At 31.5% G+C, this 18300-nt stretch overlaps 2 protein-coding genes across 3 annotated transcripts; both read right to left on the bottom strand.

The window, feature by feature from the left end:
- Positions 1 to 10415: 10415 nt before the first annotated feature.
- Positions 10416 to 13729, bottom strand: LOC106758857. 2 transcript variants are annotated; one of them, XM_014641855.2, is made up of 4 exons: positions 12625 to 13729; positions 11359 to 11490; positions 11166 to 11206; positions 10724 to 10780 (listed from the first exon to the last, which is right to left on the bottom strand). In XM_014641855.2, exons 1-3 carry the CDS (start codon positions 13065 to 13067, stop codon positions 11197 to 11199), a joined length of 585 nt encoding a protein of 194 aa, XP_014497341.1. In that variant the 5' UTR covers positions 13068 to 13729; the 3' UTR covers positions 10724 to 10780; positions 11166 to 11196. The 2 variants fall into 2 exon arrangements, with proteins under 2 accessions (XP_014497340.1, XP_014497341.1); XM_014641854.2 differs by having other exon boundaries at positions 10416 to 10780; positions 11166 to 11490.
- A 171-nt stretch (positions 13730 to 13900) lies between these two features.
- LOC106758174 (probable serine/threonine-protein kinase WNK5) lies at positions 13901 to 18043 on the bottom strand. The gene is made up of 7 exons (XM_014641114.2): positions 17123 to 18043; positions 16290 to 16555; positions 15973 to 16196; positions 15647 to 15804; positions 15237 to 15558; positions 14648 to 15004; positions 13901 to 14538 (listed from the first exon to the last, which is right to left on the bottom strand). The coding sequence occupies exons 1-7, from the start codon at positions 17237 to 17239 to the stop codon at positions 14114 to 14116; spliced, it is 1869 nt and encodes a 622-aa protein (XP_014496600.1). The 5' UTR covers positions 17240 to 18043; the 3' UTR covers positions 13901 to 14113.
- Positions 18044 to 18300: the final 257 nt, after the last annotated feature.

The following is an 18300-nucleotide window of genomic DNA, read 5'->3' as shown; positions in this document are numbered from 1 at the left end:
TTCCTCAAGATCACCATGTAGAAAGGCATTCTTGATATCCAATTGATGAAGTGGCCAATGACGAATGGCTGCCATGGCAAAGAAGAGGCGAATAGTAGTCATTTTGGTGAATAGCAAACGCACCACTCAGTGATTCCACAGACGAATCACCTCTACACAGAGCGGAATGACGACACGCTCGGTGATTCCATATACGAATCATCTTAACCAAGAGCGAAGCAAACACACCGCTCGGTGATTCCACAGATGAATCACCTCTGCACTGGGCAGAATGACGACTTGCTCAATGATTCCACGTGAATCATCTCAACCAAGAGCAAAGCAAACACACCGCTCGGTGATTCCACAATCGAATCACCTCTACCTAGAGCGGAACGACAACTTACTCGGTGACTGTACAAACCAATCTACTTCGACCAGAAAGCTCCTTGGTAGAAGAAGACAATCACCTGTAATCGCATTTGATCCAGCTGTCCCTGCTACTGCTTAACTTCCTGACTTATAAAACCCCTTCGCACCTGTAAACAGTTGCTCAGGGCTTGGGGGCTTAATGTACTATACACGATCAGTCGACCGTTCGAATGGAGTGTCATCCGCACCGACCCGTAATCCAATGATCACGAGTCAGGTAAGATGGATGTCATTAATGACCCGTTAATATATTTAATGACCGTATCAAAGGCAAATATATGATATTTATGGGTGATTGATAGATTATATTGCACAAATATATATATTAACGAATAATTAATATGATTAATGGGTTGGACAATTAAGAGGCCAAAAGATACAATATTAATGTTTAGGTAAAATGATCTTATTCCCAATTATTATCATAATGAAGTATTTTTTGCAGGACCATCACCAGCCGGACAACTTAAACACTGGACAAACGAATTAGTATAGTGAAAGTCATATCTGCAGTCAGAAGATGCTAGGATTGAGGACGGTTAACCTCGGATCCCAATCCAACCGAAACAATACTTAAATTTTAACTTATTAAAACATTAACATCGTTTATGAAAATATAAACAAATTGTAAAAATAAACTTGAAAAATGATTTCAAAACTAAATATCGCTTTTTACTTTTTATTGAAAAACTTATTCCAATATTGTTCAATACTCTCATCATTTAAAAATCTAGATAAAAAAAGAATTTATATAATATTATTTTCTTACTTTTATTTTATGTCTTTAAAAGCAAAATCATAAGAATACTTTAAACTTTAAAAGGGAGAAGAAGAGCAAATGTAGAAAATCTATTTTTTTTTCCACTTTGGCACGTGTTTACTCTTTTTTCACCATTAAATTCATATTTTGCTCAAATCAGTAACCATGCTCACTGTCACTATCTTTGCCCTCTGTCTATGTCATCTCCAGCTCACAACATGCCTACAATTTGTTTCCTCCACCTATCGTCTCTCATGTAATTTTCTATTATATAATATTATATTAAAAAATTAAACATTAAATTCAATTCAATTTTATTATATAAATATTATTTTATAAATAATTTTATAAAGTTGAATTAAAATTAAAATTTATTTTTTAATATAATGTTCAAATTATAAATTATATTTTATTTTAGTAAAATTTATTGCTTATTAAATTTATTATTTATCTATTATTAAACTATTTATTAATATTTAATCTTATGTTCAAAATATATATGTTTTTAACATGAAGAAATATGTTAAAAGTTGACTAAAAATTTATCATAAATGAATATACATTAAAACAGGATAAATTGGATATTTAGATAATCTATATCAAATTATAATATATATATATATATAGCTAAAACAAACCTAACTTTACTGATTTTTTTTATATTTTTATTTTAATATTTTTAAGTTTGAAAAGTTATATCCATTAATTTACCACATAACATAAAATTCGCATTGTGAATATAAAAACCGACAGAAGGGTGTTTTATTGTAATAAAGTACTTCAATAATTAAAATGAAACTTTATTAAATTTTGAAAAGAAAAAAAAATACATAGCTCTATGTACCATCTTTGTTCTTGTTGATAAATTTCATTTTCTATTAATATGCATTAAAACACGCATGGCAATCAAGATGTTAGGTATCTCTTCTGAATTTTAAAAATTAGTTTCTAGTTTTTTTAAAAAACCATTTAATAATATTAGTCTTACAATTAAAATAACCAAAACGTCTCTTAATTACTTCGATATTTTATTATTTATTTTTACATTATCTTGCATTCTTCATTTATTCATATTTTCTAAATATTAGATTTTAAAATTATGCCATAAAATATTCTGAAATAAAATAATAATCAAACAACATGTCCTTATAAAAGAAAAAATTTACTTTTCACACAAACCCTATACAAGACATATATACATATGTAGCTAATCTTAATTAGGGTTTGATTCTTTGGTTGTATCACCATCTCATGTGCATCTATATAAGGACACCCTAATAGTGAAATTAGATCATAATTGTGGAGTTTTTATTTCGACTATGACTCTTCAATCATTCAAATTCATTTTCATTGTCTTTTTCTGATGTGATGTTTTGCTGAAACATCATCATCTATTACATTTTCAGAGACGTTGCTACCATAATCTCATAGGACGATATGGTGTGATTTTCTTTATTTTTTCCGTAATATAAGGTGTTAAAAAAATTATTTATGCTTTTTAGCATAGATTCTCATGGGGCCTCCAACTACGACGTTGTAACCACTCGAATTGTATCGTTTCCTCTCCATGATTAACCAAAATTTCTAAGTTAATTAAACAATTACTATGTTTTTTTCAATAATAGTTTCCATAAAATTTATTACAAATTTTAGCAAAGTATATTAGAAATGTAAAACCTCTTCCTTTTTCTTATTTCTTCTGATTATTTTTATTTTTTACATGTATCTCTAAACTTTTTCTTTTATATTTATAAGTTTCAACTTTTGGATTACTTTAGTCTTCAATTTCTCTAAGATAAAGAGATCTTGATTGTTTGAATAGATAGCTTGCATGTATCTACGTAAGACACTTTAATTCTTAAATTAGTATTAATTTGAGTTAAATTATATTGAATATTATAATTATTGTAAGCCAACCACCTTATATGAACCTTATAGTTATACTATGCATTCTGAGTTTTTCTTTGCCTAATTGTTACTCAATTATATCTTAATGGTATTAATTGGTTAATTCGTGGTTTACCTTTGTTAAACTACATTTAGTTTGATTAATCATATTAGATTCTCGAGTTAGTGTATCTGATCCATCATCTCCAGCACGGATGATGAAACTGACCAATCAACCTTGTGTTGAGAAAAAACGTTCAAATTCGATTAAAAGATATATATATATATATATATATATATATATATTTGTAAAGGATAGTTAATATAGGAATATGTTACTATGTCAATAAAAAAAAGGTTCAATTAGTTATTTTTTATGATGTTCAAATGTTATGAGTGTTGTTTGTTTAGATAAATCAACTTTTGGTTTAGTGTGTGTTTATAGTATGTTTGTAAAGTTAAAAAAAAAAAATCCTCTTAATTCATCTTAATCAAATAATAATTAACTAGTCTTAATTTAGGCAAATTTTTAATTAAACTCAAAATATAAATATAAAACCGAAATATTTTTATAGATTAAATCACTTACATAATTGATTAATCCAACAAGTTTTAAAAAACAAATGTGATTAAGACATATTAGTCGATTAAGTTACTAATATAATTTATTAATACTAACAATTACTTAGTTTTCTTTTAAATCTTGCATCCTCTCTCGTTTCATTTCAATTTGAAATCCTAAGATGAACAGAACATGTGTATAAGAGTTTTGAGCATTTCATCTTTGCATAAAACATTTTTATTCAAAATTATTAAAAAATTGAAGGAGTTTTCTCTTGACTATAGGTTTTGGTTGTAATATCTTTATATATATGATATCTTTCTTATATCTTTGCTCGGTAATTAAATTTCTTATGTTGTAATTCGCCTTTGTGTACAAGTTTATGAGATTATGTGAAGCATAACTTATCAGTTGTGGCTATTGTGTGAAATATCACCTAATCTTTTATTTCTTAAAAAGTTTTTTCAAGGTTTTCTTATCTTTGTTTTAGAATTATATATAGGTACACTTGTAATATGAAACTTGTAATATGAAACTTTTGATCTTTAGCAAAATTTCTGGTTAAAATTACTAGTAAAACTGAATGTAAATTCGTTATAAACCAGTATAAATATTATTTGTATTTTGTTTTTTTGTTTATTATAAATATCTTTCTTATTTTTCTTTGTAGCTTTTTGAATCTTAGTAATGCATACTAATATTGTTAATTGGCAAAAATTTTTAAAACATAAAAAAGAAACCAGTTTCTGAAAGAAATAAAAAACAATTCAACCTCCTTTTTCTCGGTTGAAGAAATTAGATGTACTTATTTTAATCTAATAAGCATGAAATATATAGATATTACTAAGTACGAATATGAGAACAAAAATTACTACTCGTGTAAATAGAATTATGGATACAATTTAAGAAAAAAGAAAAACAAATATAAAACCTCATCCTTGAGTTGTGAAGTTGGAATATATATTGGAACGCCTTCAAACAAAACGATTTCAGAAGAAAAGGAAAATCTTCACAAACATTTGTTAGCAATGGAAAAATATAATTTGAATAGAAAAATACACGGGGAAGATGTTTTTTCTTTCTTTCTATTTTTATGTTTACAATGTTATATGTTGTTCATAGTAAGTATTTTAAATATAAATTTAATGTTCTAATAATAATAATTTAATATCACATATAAAACAATTATATGCGTGGCCAGTTAAAAAATATAAATAAAAGTTGTTCTACAAAATAAAATAATTTTATAATATCGTTGAATAAAAAAAAATCATCATATGCAATAACTTATTTACTTTTACAATAATTACCTTAAACGTTATATGACCATTTTTCAATTGAATTACAATATATAATTATTTCACCAACAGAATACTACACATTTATAAAACATAGTAAATAGTATCTAAAACTTACAAAATATATATTGTTATCAGTTGGTGCAATTGCCTTAAAAAGGGTTACACGTATATGTTTAAAAAAGTTATAAATTCATAAATAAATAATTTTGCATATGAAAACTCATTGTTAATATTAATTTGTGTTTGGCTTAAAAGGGTTATACATAAGGAAAACGAAATGACACCCCAGTTTACTGTATATTGTAATGAGTTGAGAAGTTTTTTTTTTTTTTTTTATACATTTTGGAAACGAAAATAATATATTTTTACAAAACTATAACTCTTTATGCATGATAATCATTATAATAATTGAAGTATGTTAAAAGATAATACTAGAAATGTTCTTGCAGAGTGAGAATGTATTTTATAAATTTTCAAATGTCCAACCTTGAATATTTAATTTGTCTTTCTTTTAAATGTTTGTATTCTTTAAGACGAAAATGATTGTATTTTAAAAGACATTCCATCACAATGTTTAAATCAGTATATCGTGTTAGTAAATGTGTAATTAATAAAAATGTAATTAACATAATTAATAAAAATGTAATTAATATAACTTATGAAACACATTATTTAAGTTTGAAGTTTATGAATTTTTTACCTAAATGGACCTAGGCGTCAATTGTCTTAGATTATGTCAATTTAAGAGTCTAACATATACTTGTTCAAAGACTATACATGATCGAGAGATACTCAATCTTATAATACAAAAAATAATTTAATGTTGTCATTAAACTTGATATAATATAAAAAAAATACAAATATATATTGTTATATTATTAAAACGAATAATTTTAAGATTATAAAAATATTAATTTAATTAACAAATAAACTTAATTGAGAGTTTAAAAGGTAACGAGAAAAGTAAGACTAACTTAATAATAAAACAACTTAATTGAGAGTATATTAAGCTTTAAAAATAAAAAACAAAAAGAAAATATCTTGCCCAATATGTAAAAATATTAAAATCGTGTCTTATGAGTAGAGGGAGAAAAATAAATGCATCTATGTCTTCTATAGAAACGAGTAAAACAATTAATTGGCATTTTTCAAAGTAGAATAAATATAAAAGAGGAAGTTAGAAATGATCGATATTGGTGTACCTAATTATCCGCTATTAATGGGTCAAATTGTCTTACGCCTTACAAATATACGGTATTGATTCTTGTTGATTATTGGGTTTGATTGCTTAAAAATATACTGCATTAATGGTTAATCAATGGACTTGGTTGTCACAAGTCCTATAAATATAGAATTGATGTCCAGGTACAATTATCTTTTCCTATATTCTTCTATCCTAATAAAATATAGATTTCTTTATGAAACATATCTGACTTGAGCGTAAGTGTTTTTTGCAGGTCAACCACCCATGGAAGTGAATTGCGTTAGCAAAACAAAGAAGGACGACCGACTTTCAAACAAATTCAATCGAAACACCTAAATATTTGGTAAATCTTTTATTTTAACTAGTTAAACTTATAAATAAGATATCAAAAATGAAAAATATAAATTGGTTGTCAAGTTTATTTTTTTTAGCTTCAAAATACCTTTTAATATAAGTATTATTTGATAAAAATAAATTGATTTCATTTAAAAGCGAGTGGGTGATGACGAAAATGAAACACCATCCCGAAAATGGTTTCATCAATAGCAAATAGTAATCGAAGGGAAAGAAGATGAAAATTAGATAAATAAATCATATACAAAATTTCTAAGGATGTCTAATATATTTTATTAAGAAATTAACTTGGTATCCATTTAAAAAGTGTATAATATTAAGCAAAGAAATTAAATATTGATAATCACAAATAATAAATGTTTGATTTATTATGCATTTTCGTTTAATAATATTTTACATAAATTTTAAAAAAATCACAGCAATCAAACATTACAAAATAACTAAAATAATGAATAAATAAACTTTTACAACATAACATGTTAAAGACACATAAAAATTAATAATAAAAATAGACATAGAAGAAAGTAGAAGGCTGCAAACAAAAGGATAAGATTCAAAGTGAAATGCAAAGTAAAAAAGCAAAGTCTGCATGGATGGACTCACAGGGACAAACTTAGTTCTTTTTCTTTATGAAAGAGTTGCAATGGAAGCTTTTTGTACCCAAGAGTCTTGCGTGAAGTCATTTATGTGTGTGGTAAAAGTACATGGTGTGAACCTAGGCATGAGCAGTAGACTCACAGGCTAGAGAGAAAGGAAAAAAGAGAATGAAACTTGAAAGGAACTTGTATATTATTTCATATACCATGTATTGAAATTGATGTTCTGAAAGGTGGAATGAGGAAGATGATTGGTTAATGGTTAATATATTGCCAAGTTGCAAAGTAGTATGTATGGTAAAGCTTGACAATGTTCTCTTGAGTTTTTTTCGAATAAGATTATTAGAATGTTTGGACGTATAGATCTCAACCAAAAGTGAATTGGTTTATAAATTGATTTTACCCTTTTTGAAACGTTTGGTGTATAAAACTTGTTTAAAAATAAAATTTTCAATCTATCAAAGATTTTAACAAAATTAAGTAAAGATAGTAAAACAAGATACACACGATTTTATACTTGTTCAACTCTTAGAGTTTACATCAGTCTTCTTCCAAACAACATGAGTTCGAGGTGAATTCACTTTACAGTACTATAAGATCACCTATGTAAACAACAACAATTCTTTATGGTGATACTACACACAATCACCTTAAAAACCTTGTCTAAAATTTACTGCAAAAGAAAGAAATAAAAACACCTCAGGGCAAATTTTACCCAAAAAACCATAATCCTTCACTCCTTAGCCACATCCAACCATGCTTGAATGCTTGTAATATTGATTTAAACAAATTGATGTTCTTTGTCCTCTAAGAATGTCTGGTTGTTGTTTTTTGCTCTCAAATTAATGTTCTGAGTATGTGTTATATCCTTAGGAAATGAAATCAAACCCATTTATATATAAAAACACATTTATGGTAATTCTAATCGATTGTGTAATTAACGTAATCGATTAAAACAAAGAGTTAGGTTTTTCCTGACTTGTATATTAATAGAATTTATAATCAGTTAAGAACCTAGTTCTTCTATACATGCATTTTAACAAATTGAATAATTGGTTAATTTCATCAGGAACATTTAAACAACATAAAAAATAGTTTAAACACAATTGGAGCATCGCCAAAATTACTTTACTCAAATTTGCTCCCTTTATCAACAAAGATGACAATCGATTTCGATATATTTTGTCCTTTCATGGAAGACTTGATTATTGTCGATTTTGATGGTAGACATGTTATCATAGTAGATGATGGCAGGTTGGGAGAAGGAAAGGTGCAGGTCTTTCATAAGGTTGTTGCGCCACTAAATTTAACAGACGGGCGAAGGAGCGATACTCTACCTCAGAGGAGCCTCGTGATACAGTGGTTTGCTTTTTAGATTTCCATGATATTGGTGAGTCACCTAGATAGACAATGTAGCCAGTGGTGGATTTACAAGAGTTAGGGAAACTGACCCAGTCAAAGTCATCGTAAGCTTTCAAAGTAACATTGTTAGTGGCTTTTCAAAAGATACATTGACTAGGTGTTTGTTTGATATATTGCAAGTTTATGAAATCGGCTTGATGGTGGAGCATGGTTGGAGAAGCAACATATTAGCTTAAATGATGAACAACATAGGTGATATCAAGATACATGTTGGTGAGATAGATAAACCTCCCTATCAGCCTTCTGAATGTAGCATGGTCATCAACGAGATCTCCTTTAGAAGACACGTTGGAGGAGAAGTTCATAGGTGTGCTAACCAATGTTGTATCAAGCATCCCTATTTTGATGAGAAGATCCAAAACATATTTGCATTGAGACAAAAGAATACTTTTTCTACTTCTAGCAATCTCAAAACCCAAAAAGTAAGACATCACTCAATACCTTCCACTTATGGCAGCCACAATTGCACAACAATTTTTTCAACTGCAAAATAATGAACAACAAAATTAGTCACACAATGATGTTCAACCACAAGATCAACCACAAGATGAAAATGATTATCGTGATTATTAATCATGTTTACAACTTATTTGTATGATTTTATTACAATCTAGAACTTATTTATATTATTTAGAACTTATGTATTAATGTATGTTTGTTTGTGGTTTAAGTGTTGTCTATGTAAAATGTGTAATTTTTGTTATAATGGTCAAGTTTATTACTGATGTCATTGATACAAACAAACTTTTATTGATATCCTGTTATGAATTTCCGTATGTAATTATATATGAAAAAATTCATATGTAATATTATCTATAACTATTTTATTTTTTGTATATAATTTATATGTAATACTATTTTACATATATACAATTTTTTTAACTTACATAAAATGTGATTTTTCTTGTAGTGTTTGATAAACACAATCGTATACTAAATTGATAAATATTTCACACTATCCAGTACGTGATAATGTACAATATGGAGTTAAAAATAATGTGATATTTGACACCACCTAAAATTTATCCGTGGATGCAAAATCAAGGCACAACCTAAAATTTATCCATAAGTATTCCTTTTTACGGTAGATACATTTTATTTCTAACTTTATTTTTTAAATATTTTTTAAATCAAAATAATCATTTTATTAATTTTATTATTTAAATGACCGTTTTTTATTTTAAATTCAATCATTTGCTTTTTGACCGTTTTTTTCTCTAAAATTTTAACTATTTTTAATCTAAAATAACTATTATAATGAAAAGATTATTTAAAATTACACAAATATTATCCATAATAAAATTATAAAAATTATTTAAATTTACTTTCATAATTATAATAATAATAATTTTATTTTTTATCATTAAAAGAAGTGAACAGTTCGTACGTTAAAGACAATGAAAGAAATAGTAAGATTTCTCTTACTTCCTTTCCCACTGCCACTAATTTGACTGAAACAAAAAACCATCAAACATAATATTTCTCCTCTATCGTTTAGAAAGAATCATTCTCCATGATTCTTATTTGTTAAAAAAACATAATACGAAGAATCAAAACATAAATAACATTATAAGAATGAATATACATGTTGTCCAACACTATAATAATAAAATTACTTCTAACAACTCACTAAACTCATTGAGTTTAGTTTCTGAAACCTGAATTGGATCAACAAAACCGGTCCACAGAACTGTTCCAGAGGCCTCCTTTTTGGGCCGTGTTTTCATTGAGTTTAGTTAAGTTCATTTGAATGGAAGATTTGTTTATCGTCATTTTATGAAACAAAGTCATAATAATATAAACCATGATTCGTCAAATTAAATGGTCAATCTACAAATTTTTGCATCCTGTGTTTTTACAATCTTGAATTGAATATTCATTTTCGCTACGTTCAATCCTCAAATCATTACAACCAAACTGTACATCAAAATGGCTTTTTATAAATAAATTACAGAAGAAAAAGTTGATGTATCTGGGTAACAGCTACATCATGACCACGCAACAGGCATCCAAATAAATAAAAATGGTGCAACCGTGTTCTGGGGATCAGGAAAACACGAAGTATAAAAATTTGTATAAAAATATAAGACAAAATACAAAAAGAAGTTGATCAGCCAAGGATATTATTTTGTCAGAGTCTTCAGAATTGTTTAAACCCTGACTTGGAACATTTGAAGGGGCTGAACATATAAGCTCTATGGAGAAAGAAGCAGAGCTACTCTGTAAACTCGGCATGAAGATCATTTCCCCAGGAACACTTTTGAATTGACCATCACTCCACTCCTACATGATGAAACCAAACTATACAAAATCTTAAAATGAACAAAAAAATCCATTCGGTTTTATAAATAAAAAGATGCATTAACAATCAAAATAATTACACATTGATTGTTTTCATTCAGTACCAGCCGCACACTTAAAAACTATGGTTACTACATGTTAGACAGTAATATGAAATCATTTTTGGATTCCAACCATTAGCAGATTATCCTTAAGTGAATAGTAGAAAATATCCTTTGTAGGGTAGTACACTATCAATTGTATCATGTGTGATCAAATCATAAAGAAAAAATACTGAGTTTTTAAAATATGTCTTTAGTACAACAAACTTGACACTTAGAAAAGATGAAATTGAAAGTTGAGAAGTGTGAAACAAAAATGAAATTACCTGTAATTGTTTGCCAACTGTGACAACTATATTATGTGGACCTGCGTCAAATGATAGGGGACCTCTTTCAGTTTGGACGTAAAATATACATTGTTCCATTGGAAGGTAGAAACGCAAAGCATGATCACAATATCTGTCTTTTCTCTTAACCGAAGAGTCTTCATTTTGTTTGGTAACATTATCGTGTGGATACCTGCACAAGCAAATCACAGACTCTGTATCTTGAATCCGCTCCTGAAACTCTACAGATGTGTTGTCCTGTAGAACCAGACTCACTTGCTCAACTATACTATCCAATCTACTTGCAACATTCCCCATGTGAACCCTGCATGATATTCATCACATAAAACAACTTCATTACTGACACTAATATACCTCTATAAAATCATGTTTAAGAAAAAAATTGTCTCAATTTTTTTTAATATTAATATACATATATTAAATTAATTATAATTTTATATTTAAAGTTTAATAATTAAATTATTAGCAGTGGTTTTTAACTTTTATTGGTATTAAAAATTATATTTAATGAGTATGCATATATTTTGATAAGAAATTGAAATTTTTATTTGGATTGAATTACAAAACTATTAACAAGGTCATGGTTTAACTTTAGTTGAATAATGAAAATAAAATCCTAAATAATCTGCATATTTCCTCTGTTTCAAATTTCCATCCAATAGAATCTGCACAATAATTAGTTTAATATCCATTTTTGCATTAAATTCCACGAATAATACTACATTATCTTGATAAAAGGAGTGATGATAACTTACATTCGAAATACAATTTCATAAATTATAGTTTCATTATAATATTTTATTTACAATTATTATTATTATTATTATTATTATTTTAATATAATATTTTTTATCAGTATGAGATAAAGAATTCAGGTCCAAAGGTAACTAGAAGTTTGATATATTGAAGTTTTGGAACTGAATTCGAAACGAAAAAATCCCATAGTTTTTCTATCTTATTCCATAAATCTACTATTCCACTACTTCTAAATAATAAGATAAATATTAAATATATAAACATACCTATACATAAATATACCTATGCAATATGTAACTTTAAAGATACAATGAATGTTTCTCCAGCTGAGGGCTCTATTAAGTTTTTGTAGGAATAATTTTATTATTAAAAGTAGTTTTTAAGTGATCGTAGATGAAAATAAGTGGGTGTCATGAAACAATTAGGCAATTAAAATTGATATCAAGCATCGTAAAAGTGGACAGTATAACAATAATACTGAAGTAGTTCTTTTCTATTATTCATGGTAAAAAATAAAGTATAGTTTGCATGCAAAAAGGTGGCGGTAAATTTATACGGTATAATACCAATACAACAGTACATGAAAAAAGTTGATCATAAACCAAACATCAAGAAACGAAACAATGGAGAATCAACCATAACTGCAAACTAAAAAAAGAAAAAGAAAGAGTGTAATGAATACCAAAAGTTCCGATCCGCTTGATCGCGGATAATATCGTTGACGGTAAATTCCATTGACCCTTTGCTAGAGCGAACGCAGGGAATAAGTTCTCCGTCAGTTCCGTTAAGCTCGACGGCGACGTTTCGCAATTTCTGGAAAACGCTCTCGGCTTCGTCCGCCATAGTTTGGAGCTCGACGCCGGAGATCCCGTGGCACCGGATGCGGAACGCCCCGAACTCTCTGGCGGAGCGCAACATCAGATCGGAGGAGGCCAGCGGCAGCGACCGGAAGTCGATCTCCGCTGGAGCCGGCGGGAGGTGCGTTACCGGTAGCGTCAGCTCCGGCAGATGCAGTGACTTCTCCAGGAACTGGCTGAAGATCTCGCTCGCGGCGGATCGCATCCCTCTCCCAGTCGGGATCGGTGACGGAAGCGGCGCCGGAATCTGGCTGTTGCAGCGCCGCATTGTGACCACAACGGCGTCGCTCCGGAAACGTCACGTACCCACGCGAATAAGATGAATCAGAATGAGATTCACCGATGATATTGTTTGAAAGATAATCAATGTCGTTTTTTACGCAGCGGGAATTTGATGAGCGATGATATAGCGATGACGGAGAACAATCAAGATAACGACGTTGTTGGTTTATTCTTCTAGATTTTTTTGGATGAATCATGAATCAGAAAACTGTGGATACGGAATTCAGGGAGAGAACGGAAAAGGAGACGACGTCGTTGGATGAATGAAACGATGAAGAGGAATGATGGCGTTGGGGTTAGAAAGGAGCTTTTCTCGAAGCCTGAATTTGGAATGCAAGGGACCCTTCGTGGCTGCACTCCATTTCGCGTGGAGAGCACGACTTTCTAGTTACATGCTTCCCTGCAACGCAGGTCTACGGTGTATCATCGCTTGCATGTGATATTGCGCCACGTGTATACAGGGACAATGGTTCGGTTGGTTATGAGGGCTGCATACCGGCTTTTCAATGGAAGTGACTGTAGAAACGAAAAGAAAATAAATAAATAAAATAAAAAGGCTGCAGATGCAGGCTTTTTGGCTGTTGTGGGCTAATGGGCCTGGCTTTTTTCTTGGTTCCCTTCGTCTTGGGCCAGCCGAAAGCAGTTATATGCAGTCAGAAAATGGAATAATAATGTGAACGATTTCCTTTTTTTTTCTTTGGAGGGAACTTAAAGATAAATAGAAATCCAGTAAAGTAAAATATTCCCTGTGTGCCAGAACATTAACTACATATATTTATAATTTTGAACAACATAAAAAAGCGCAACAAAGCTACAACCAGAACCATAATTTAAAAGCTTGCATTAATGATAATGACATATAAATGAAAAGTACTCTGTTCAAATTTGGTAGCAGACAGAGTGGAAGATTAAGAACATGCAGAACATCCTTAAAAACAAGCCACATGGTCTTTTCAAACACGCAGATTTATTAATTATACACATATTTGATATTTTCACACGAAGAAGAAGAAGAGCTTCTTAGCTCTGAATCTACACACGAGGAAAGCACACACCGCCTCTTAGTGGATGCCCAAACCCGATGTTCTCAACGGCACCAATGGTGTTGAAGAAGCGTCTTTTGTACTTGTAAATCTCCTCCAACATCATCGACCGTTGGAGCTGCAGGCTCCGCCGCTCGTGCGGGCACGACCGGATCCGAGTCAGCCTCGGGCACCCGTGACCCGACCCAAACCTGCACCCGCACGAACACTCCATCCTCGGCGGGTTCAAAACCGGGTTCGCCAAACGGGGTTCGCCTTCTTCGCCGCCACGGCACGATAATGTGGTGCACTTGTTGCGTTCGGTTCCGTCGTGCTCGTCTTCGTGGCACGGGTCGCAGAATTGGAAGGTTGAACACTTGAAGGAGTTCATCGAGGCTTGAGAGCTTGCGTCGTCGTTGTTCATGAACACGTCATCTGCGACGTGTTCGTGTTACAAGTTAATTACGAGTCTTACAAGTAGCAAAATTTTTGTATAGTTCTGATTACATTCAAAATATTTAGTTAAGTGAAAAGGAGTAGGTACCTTGAGACCCTTCTTGAGCAAAAGGGTAATGGTGGCCGCGAACAAGGGTTTTGAAGGAGTTGGAAGCAGACATGTGGCCAGAACCACGAGGCGATGATGGAGAAGATGATAAGAAGAAGGGGTGGTGGTTATTGACATCTTCATCTTCTTCGTAGTTAAAGCTGTGTTGTCGTTGGTGGTGACACTTAACCCTGTCCCTCCAACTTGGAACTAAAGCTGATACCTCATGATCTATCATTGCAGCAATCTCTAATGGTTCCAAGTGGCTAATCTCAAGTTCTTGCACCATCTCCATCGCCACCTGAATAGCCGTGTCTTTTAATGTATCAAATGGGAAGAACACATGTCTCGTGTGCCCTAGTAAGAAAAAAAAAAAAATCTTTAGTAAGAAATTTGTACATGGTTCTGGCCAATTTCTGTGCTGCATAATCAAGTTTTATCAATGCTTTGATTATGTATCGTATAAAAATTTAGTGAGACTGTGTTTATTCATTAAACGATTTCATACTATCAATTTTATGTGACACATAGTGTGATAGACCATGATTATTGACCGAGACTATCTAAATCGGGATGAAATTGTGCATACCTGTTATGTCAGAGATCCTCACTTTGAGGAAAACTGTGTTGTCCTCTTCGTTTATTGAACCAGTAATTGTCATTTCTGCACTCTTTGTTTGATCATGATGATGCTCAATGGGAACTAGTGGAGCGGAATTAAGCTGTAGAGTGTGATTTGGAAATAATGGTATGTTTGGTGGCAATGGTATTTCAAGTTGGTCCACAGCTAAAAAAGGGTCCAACAAGAGCTCCGTTGCTGATGGTCTATCTGAGACATTTGACAAACATCTTCCGACAAACTTCCGGGCTTCCAAATCTGGGATTCTGTAAAACGCATTAGGTAGCTTCCCCTGGTATATCAAATTATTCAAAGTATTAGAAATCAATGAATAATGTTAAATGAAGGGAAAATTGGAACGAGTGTTCACTTATGCTTACCGAAGTAACTTTCTTGTATATTTGAGCTGGGTTGGCGCATTCACTGTATGGGAACTCAAAAGTAAGCAACTCTATCATGCACATACCAAAGGAATATATGTCTACCAGCTCGTTATATTTCTCGTCATACAGTTCTGGTGCCATGAATTCTGGTGTGCCTGATTGTTCACATAAAACATAAAATTTCAGTTTATAACACGGACTAGACAGATTAACTACTGATAATGTACAATTTGGTCCTTGACAGTTAAAACTTGTGTTGCTCAGGTTCTTGGAAATCACTTCACCTCAAAATCAAAAATTTTAAGCAAATTCCAAATCCTCACCTATGACACTGTGGGCATGTTGAGAACTACGAAGTATAGCTGCTAGGCCTAAGTCACCAATCTTGACCCTCCCCTGATGGCCATTGACAAAGATGTTGTCACACTTGAGATCTCTATGTATTACAGGAGGATTATGGCTGTGTAAATACTCCAAGCCACTAAGAATCTGGCGAGCCCAAATCTTAACTGCTCGGATATCTACTCGCTTATACTTTTGCCTGTACCTATAAACATAAAATATATTATGTTAACACAAATATACTACCTATGAAACATAGATGGTTAATTTAATCAAGGTTCAGGGATTGATTGATTACTCTCTAAGTGTACCGGAGGTGAACAATTCAGTGATAAAGTTGAAGGTTCTGTTGTTGACATCGATCCAAGAACCATAGAAGATCATCATAGAGTCATGGTTGAGGTGCTTCAGCAGATGAACCTCTGAATAAAGGCGCTGAAGTTGTTCAGGTGAGTGAAACACATCACCAAGCTTGACTTGGTTCCAAGCCACTTCAATCCCAAGTAACTCATCAAATGCCCTATACACAGTCTTCATTGCTCCTTTGCCTAGAACATCCCTGAACTACAAGAACCAACAATCACCAGAATGCATGTGAATTAGTCAATTAGATTGATCAACATGAAAATAATACCGAGACAAGCATAAACCACTCATTTTTTATCCTTATATAGAGTAGTTCTAGAATCTACACCGTCTGAAACTTCTTGAAACTTTAAATCTAATTCAACTTTACAAAAAACTGAGTAAAAGAGATTTACATCTGGTTATATATTGTAAAATTGTTTTATCTTCAAATATGTAATCTCCATGAAAACCATGGACTTATACAAAGTCAAGTCCTTTTATTCCCAAGCCTTTAAATAAAACTAACTTCAACAAAAACAAACTATGGTTCTGTCATTAAATTGCTCCTTGGAATAAAGTATAAGAATCAAGTTAACTCTTGTGTAATTTAGAAATCAGTTATAATTCTGAATTCAAATTGAACATCCATTAAGCCTTAATTGACCCAGAAATAGCAACTAATTCATTACCAATTCATATTTGCCAACAACTTCTTTATAAGCCTATTCTACATGGAAAATCAATAAGTAAGATTGGAAATGAGAATCAAAGAAAAACACTTACACGACCATATCGACCAGATGGATCAGTTTCAACATATCCCAGCTGAGACTTAACTCCACCACTAGTGCAGAATCTCCCCTTGTACATGGCTGTATTGACAGTATCAGGAAATTCCATCTCAACAACAGCTTCTCTGGCTTATTAAAGCCGTGCTGTGCTTTGCTTACTATGTATTGATAAGAATACTGATAATATAAAAACAAAATAATATAGTTATATATAATCTGAAGCTGAGTTTAAGAAGCAATTGAAAGAGGGTGTTATTAGATAATGAAAAGCTTCCACTCAAGGCTCTGGTATAGGAGACACCAAATAATAGCCACAAGGGCCTTTGAGTAGTCACAACTGGCATTAACCATGCATGCTTTTTCAACAGCTCCACGTGAAAACCCATATATGGGCATGTTAACTAATGGTTGAACAGTGTCAAGAGGGAGAGAGCACAGAGACAGAGAGACAGGGAGAGATGACAGTCTTTATTATTTTCTTGGATGATAAGAGGACAAAGAAACCGTCGTGTGTAGATCAGACACAAATAATGGGTTAATAATGTGGCATGAGTTGCAACCCGGAATGAGACCAGACTAGAGAGTGTGGATTCTGAGCCAAAGGGTGTTGATTAGTTCATAGCTGGTGCCTTGGTGTTGAAGATAATGGAAGAAAAAGGGTGTTTGAAGAGAGGGTTGGAAAAGGAAAAGACCAGATAAGAGGAGACATTGCTGCTATATTTAGAATAAATTGGCATGGTTTGACAGAAGCATTTGTGGATAGGAGTGGTGGAATGTAAAAAATCGGATTAGAGAGAACGTGATTATAGAAGGGTTGAAGATTTGTGATGTTGGGTGGAGAAAGGAACAGAAGAGAAAGTCCCAAATTCAGATATGTGCATCACAGAGTTTGCGAGAGGGTTGTGATTGGTGTAATATTAGACTGTGTTTACTGTGTTTCCAAGACTACATGTGTTGTGTCTCTTTCGAGTGTTTTTCCTCAAGGGACAAGTGACGGCGTTCTTGTCGTGATCCTGGTTGCAGAGGAATATTTAGTCAAGGAGATTCTTTAAGTGCACAAAAAGGTTTCTAATTGGAACACGTGTCCTTTTGTAACACTTTCCACATAAATTTGTTTTTTTTTTTTTTAATTTGATGGTATTAATCTGAAGTGCTAAAACTGGAAATCAA

Source organism: Vigna radiata, chromosome 4 (assembly GCF_000741045.1).
Source record: "Vigna radiata var. radiata cultivar VC1973A chromosome 4, Vradiata_ver6, whole genome shotgun sequence".
Taxonomy (NCBI): domain Eukaryota; kingdom Viridiplantae; phylum Streptophyta; class Magnoliopsida; order Fabales; family Fabaceae; genus Vigna; species Vigna radiata.
The sequence above is the reverse complement of the archived record's forward strand: the minus strand, read 5'-3'. Positions and strand labels throughout refer to the sequence as shown.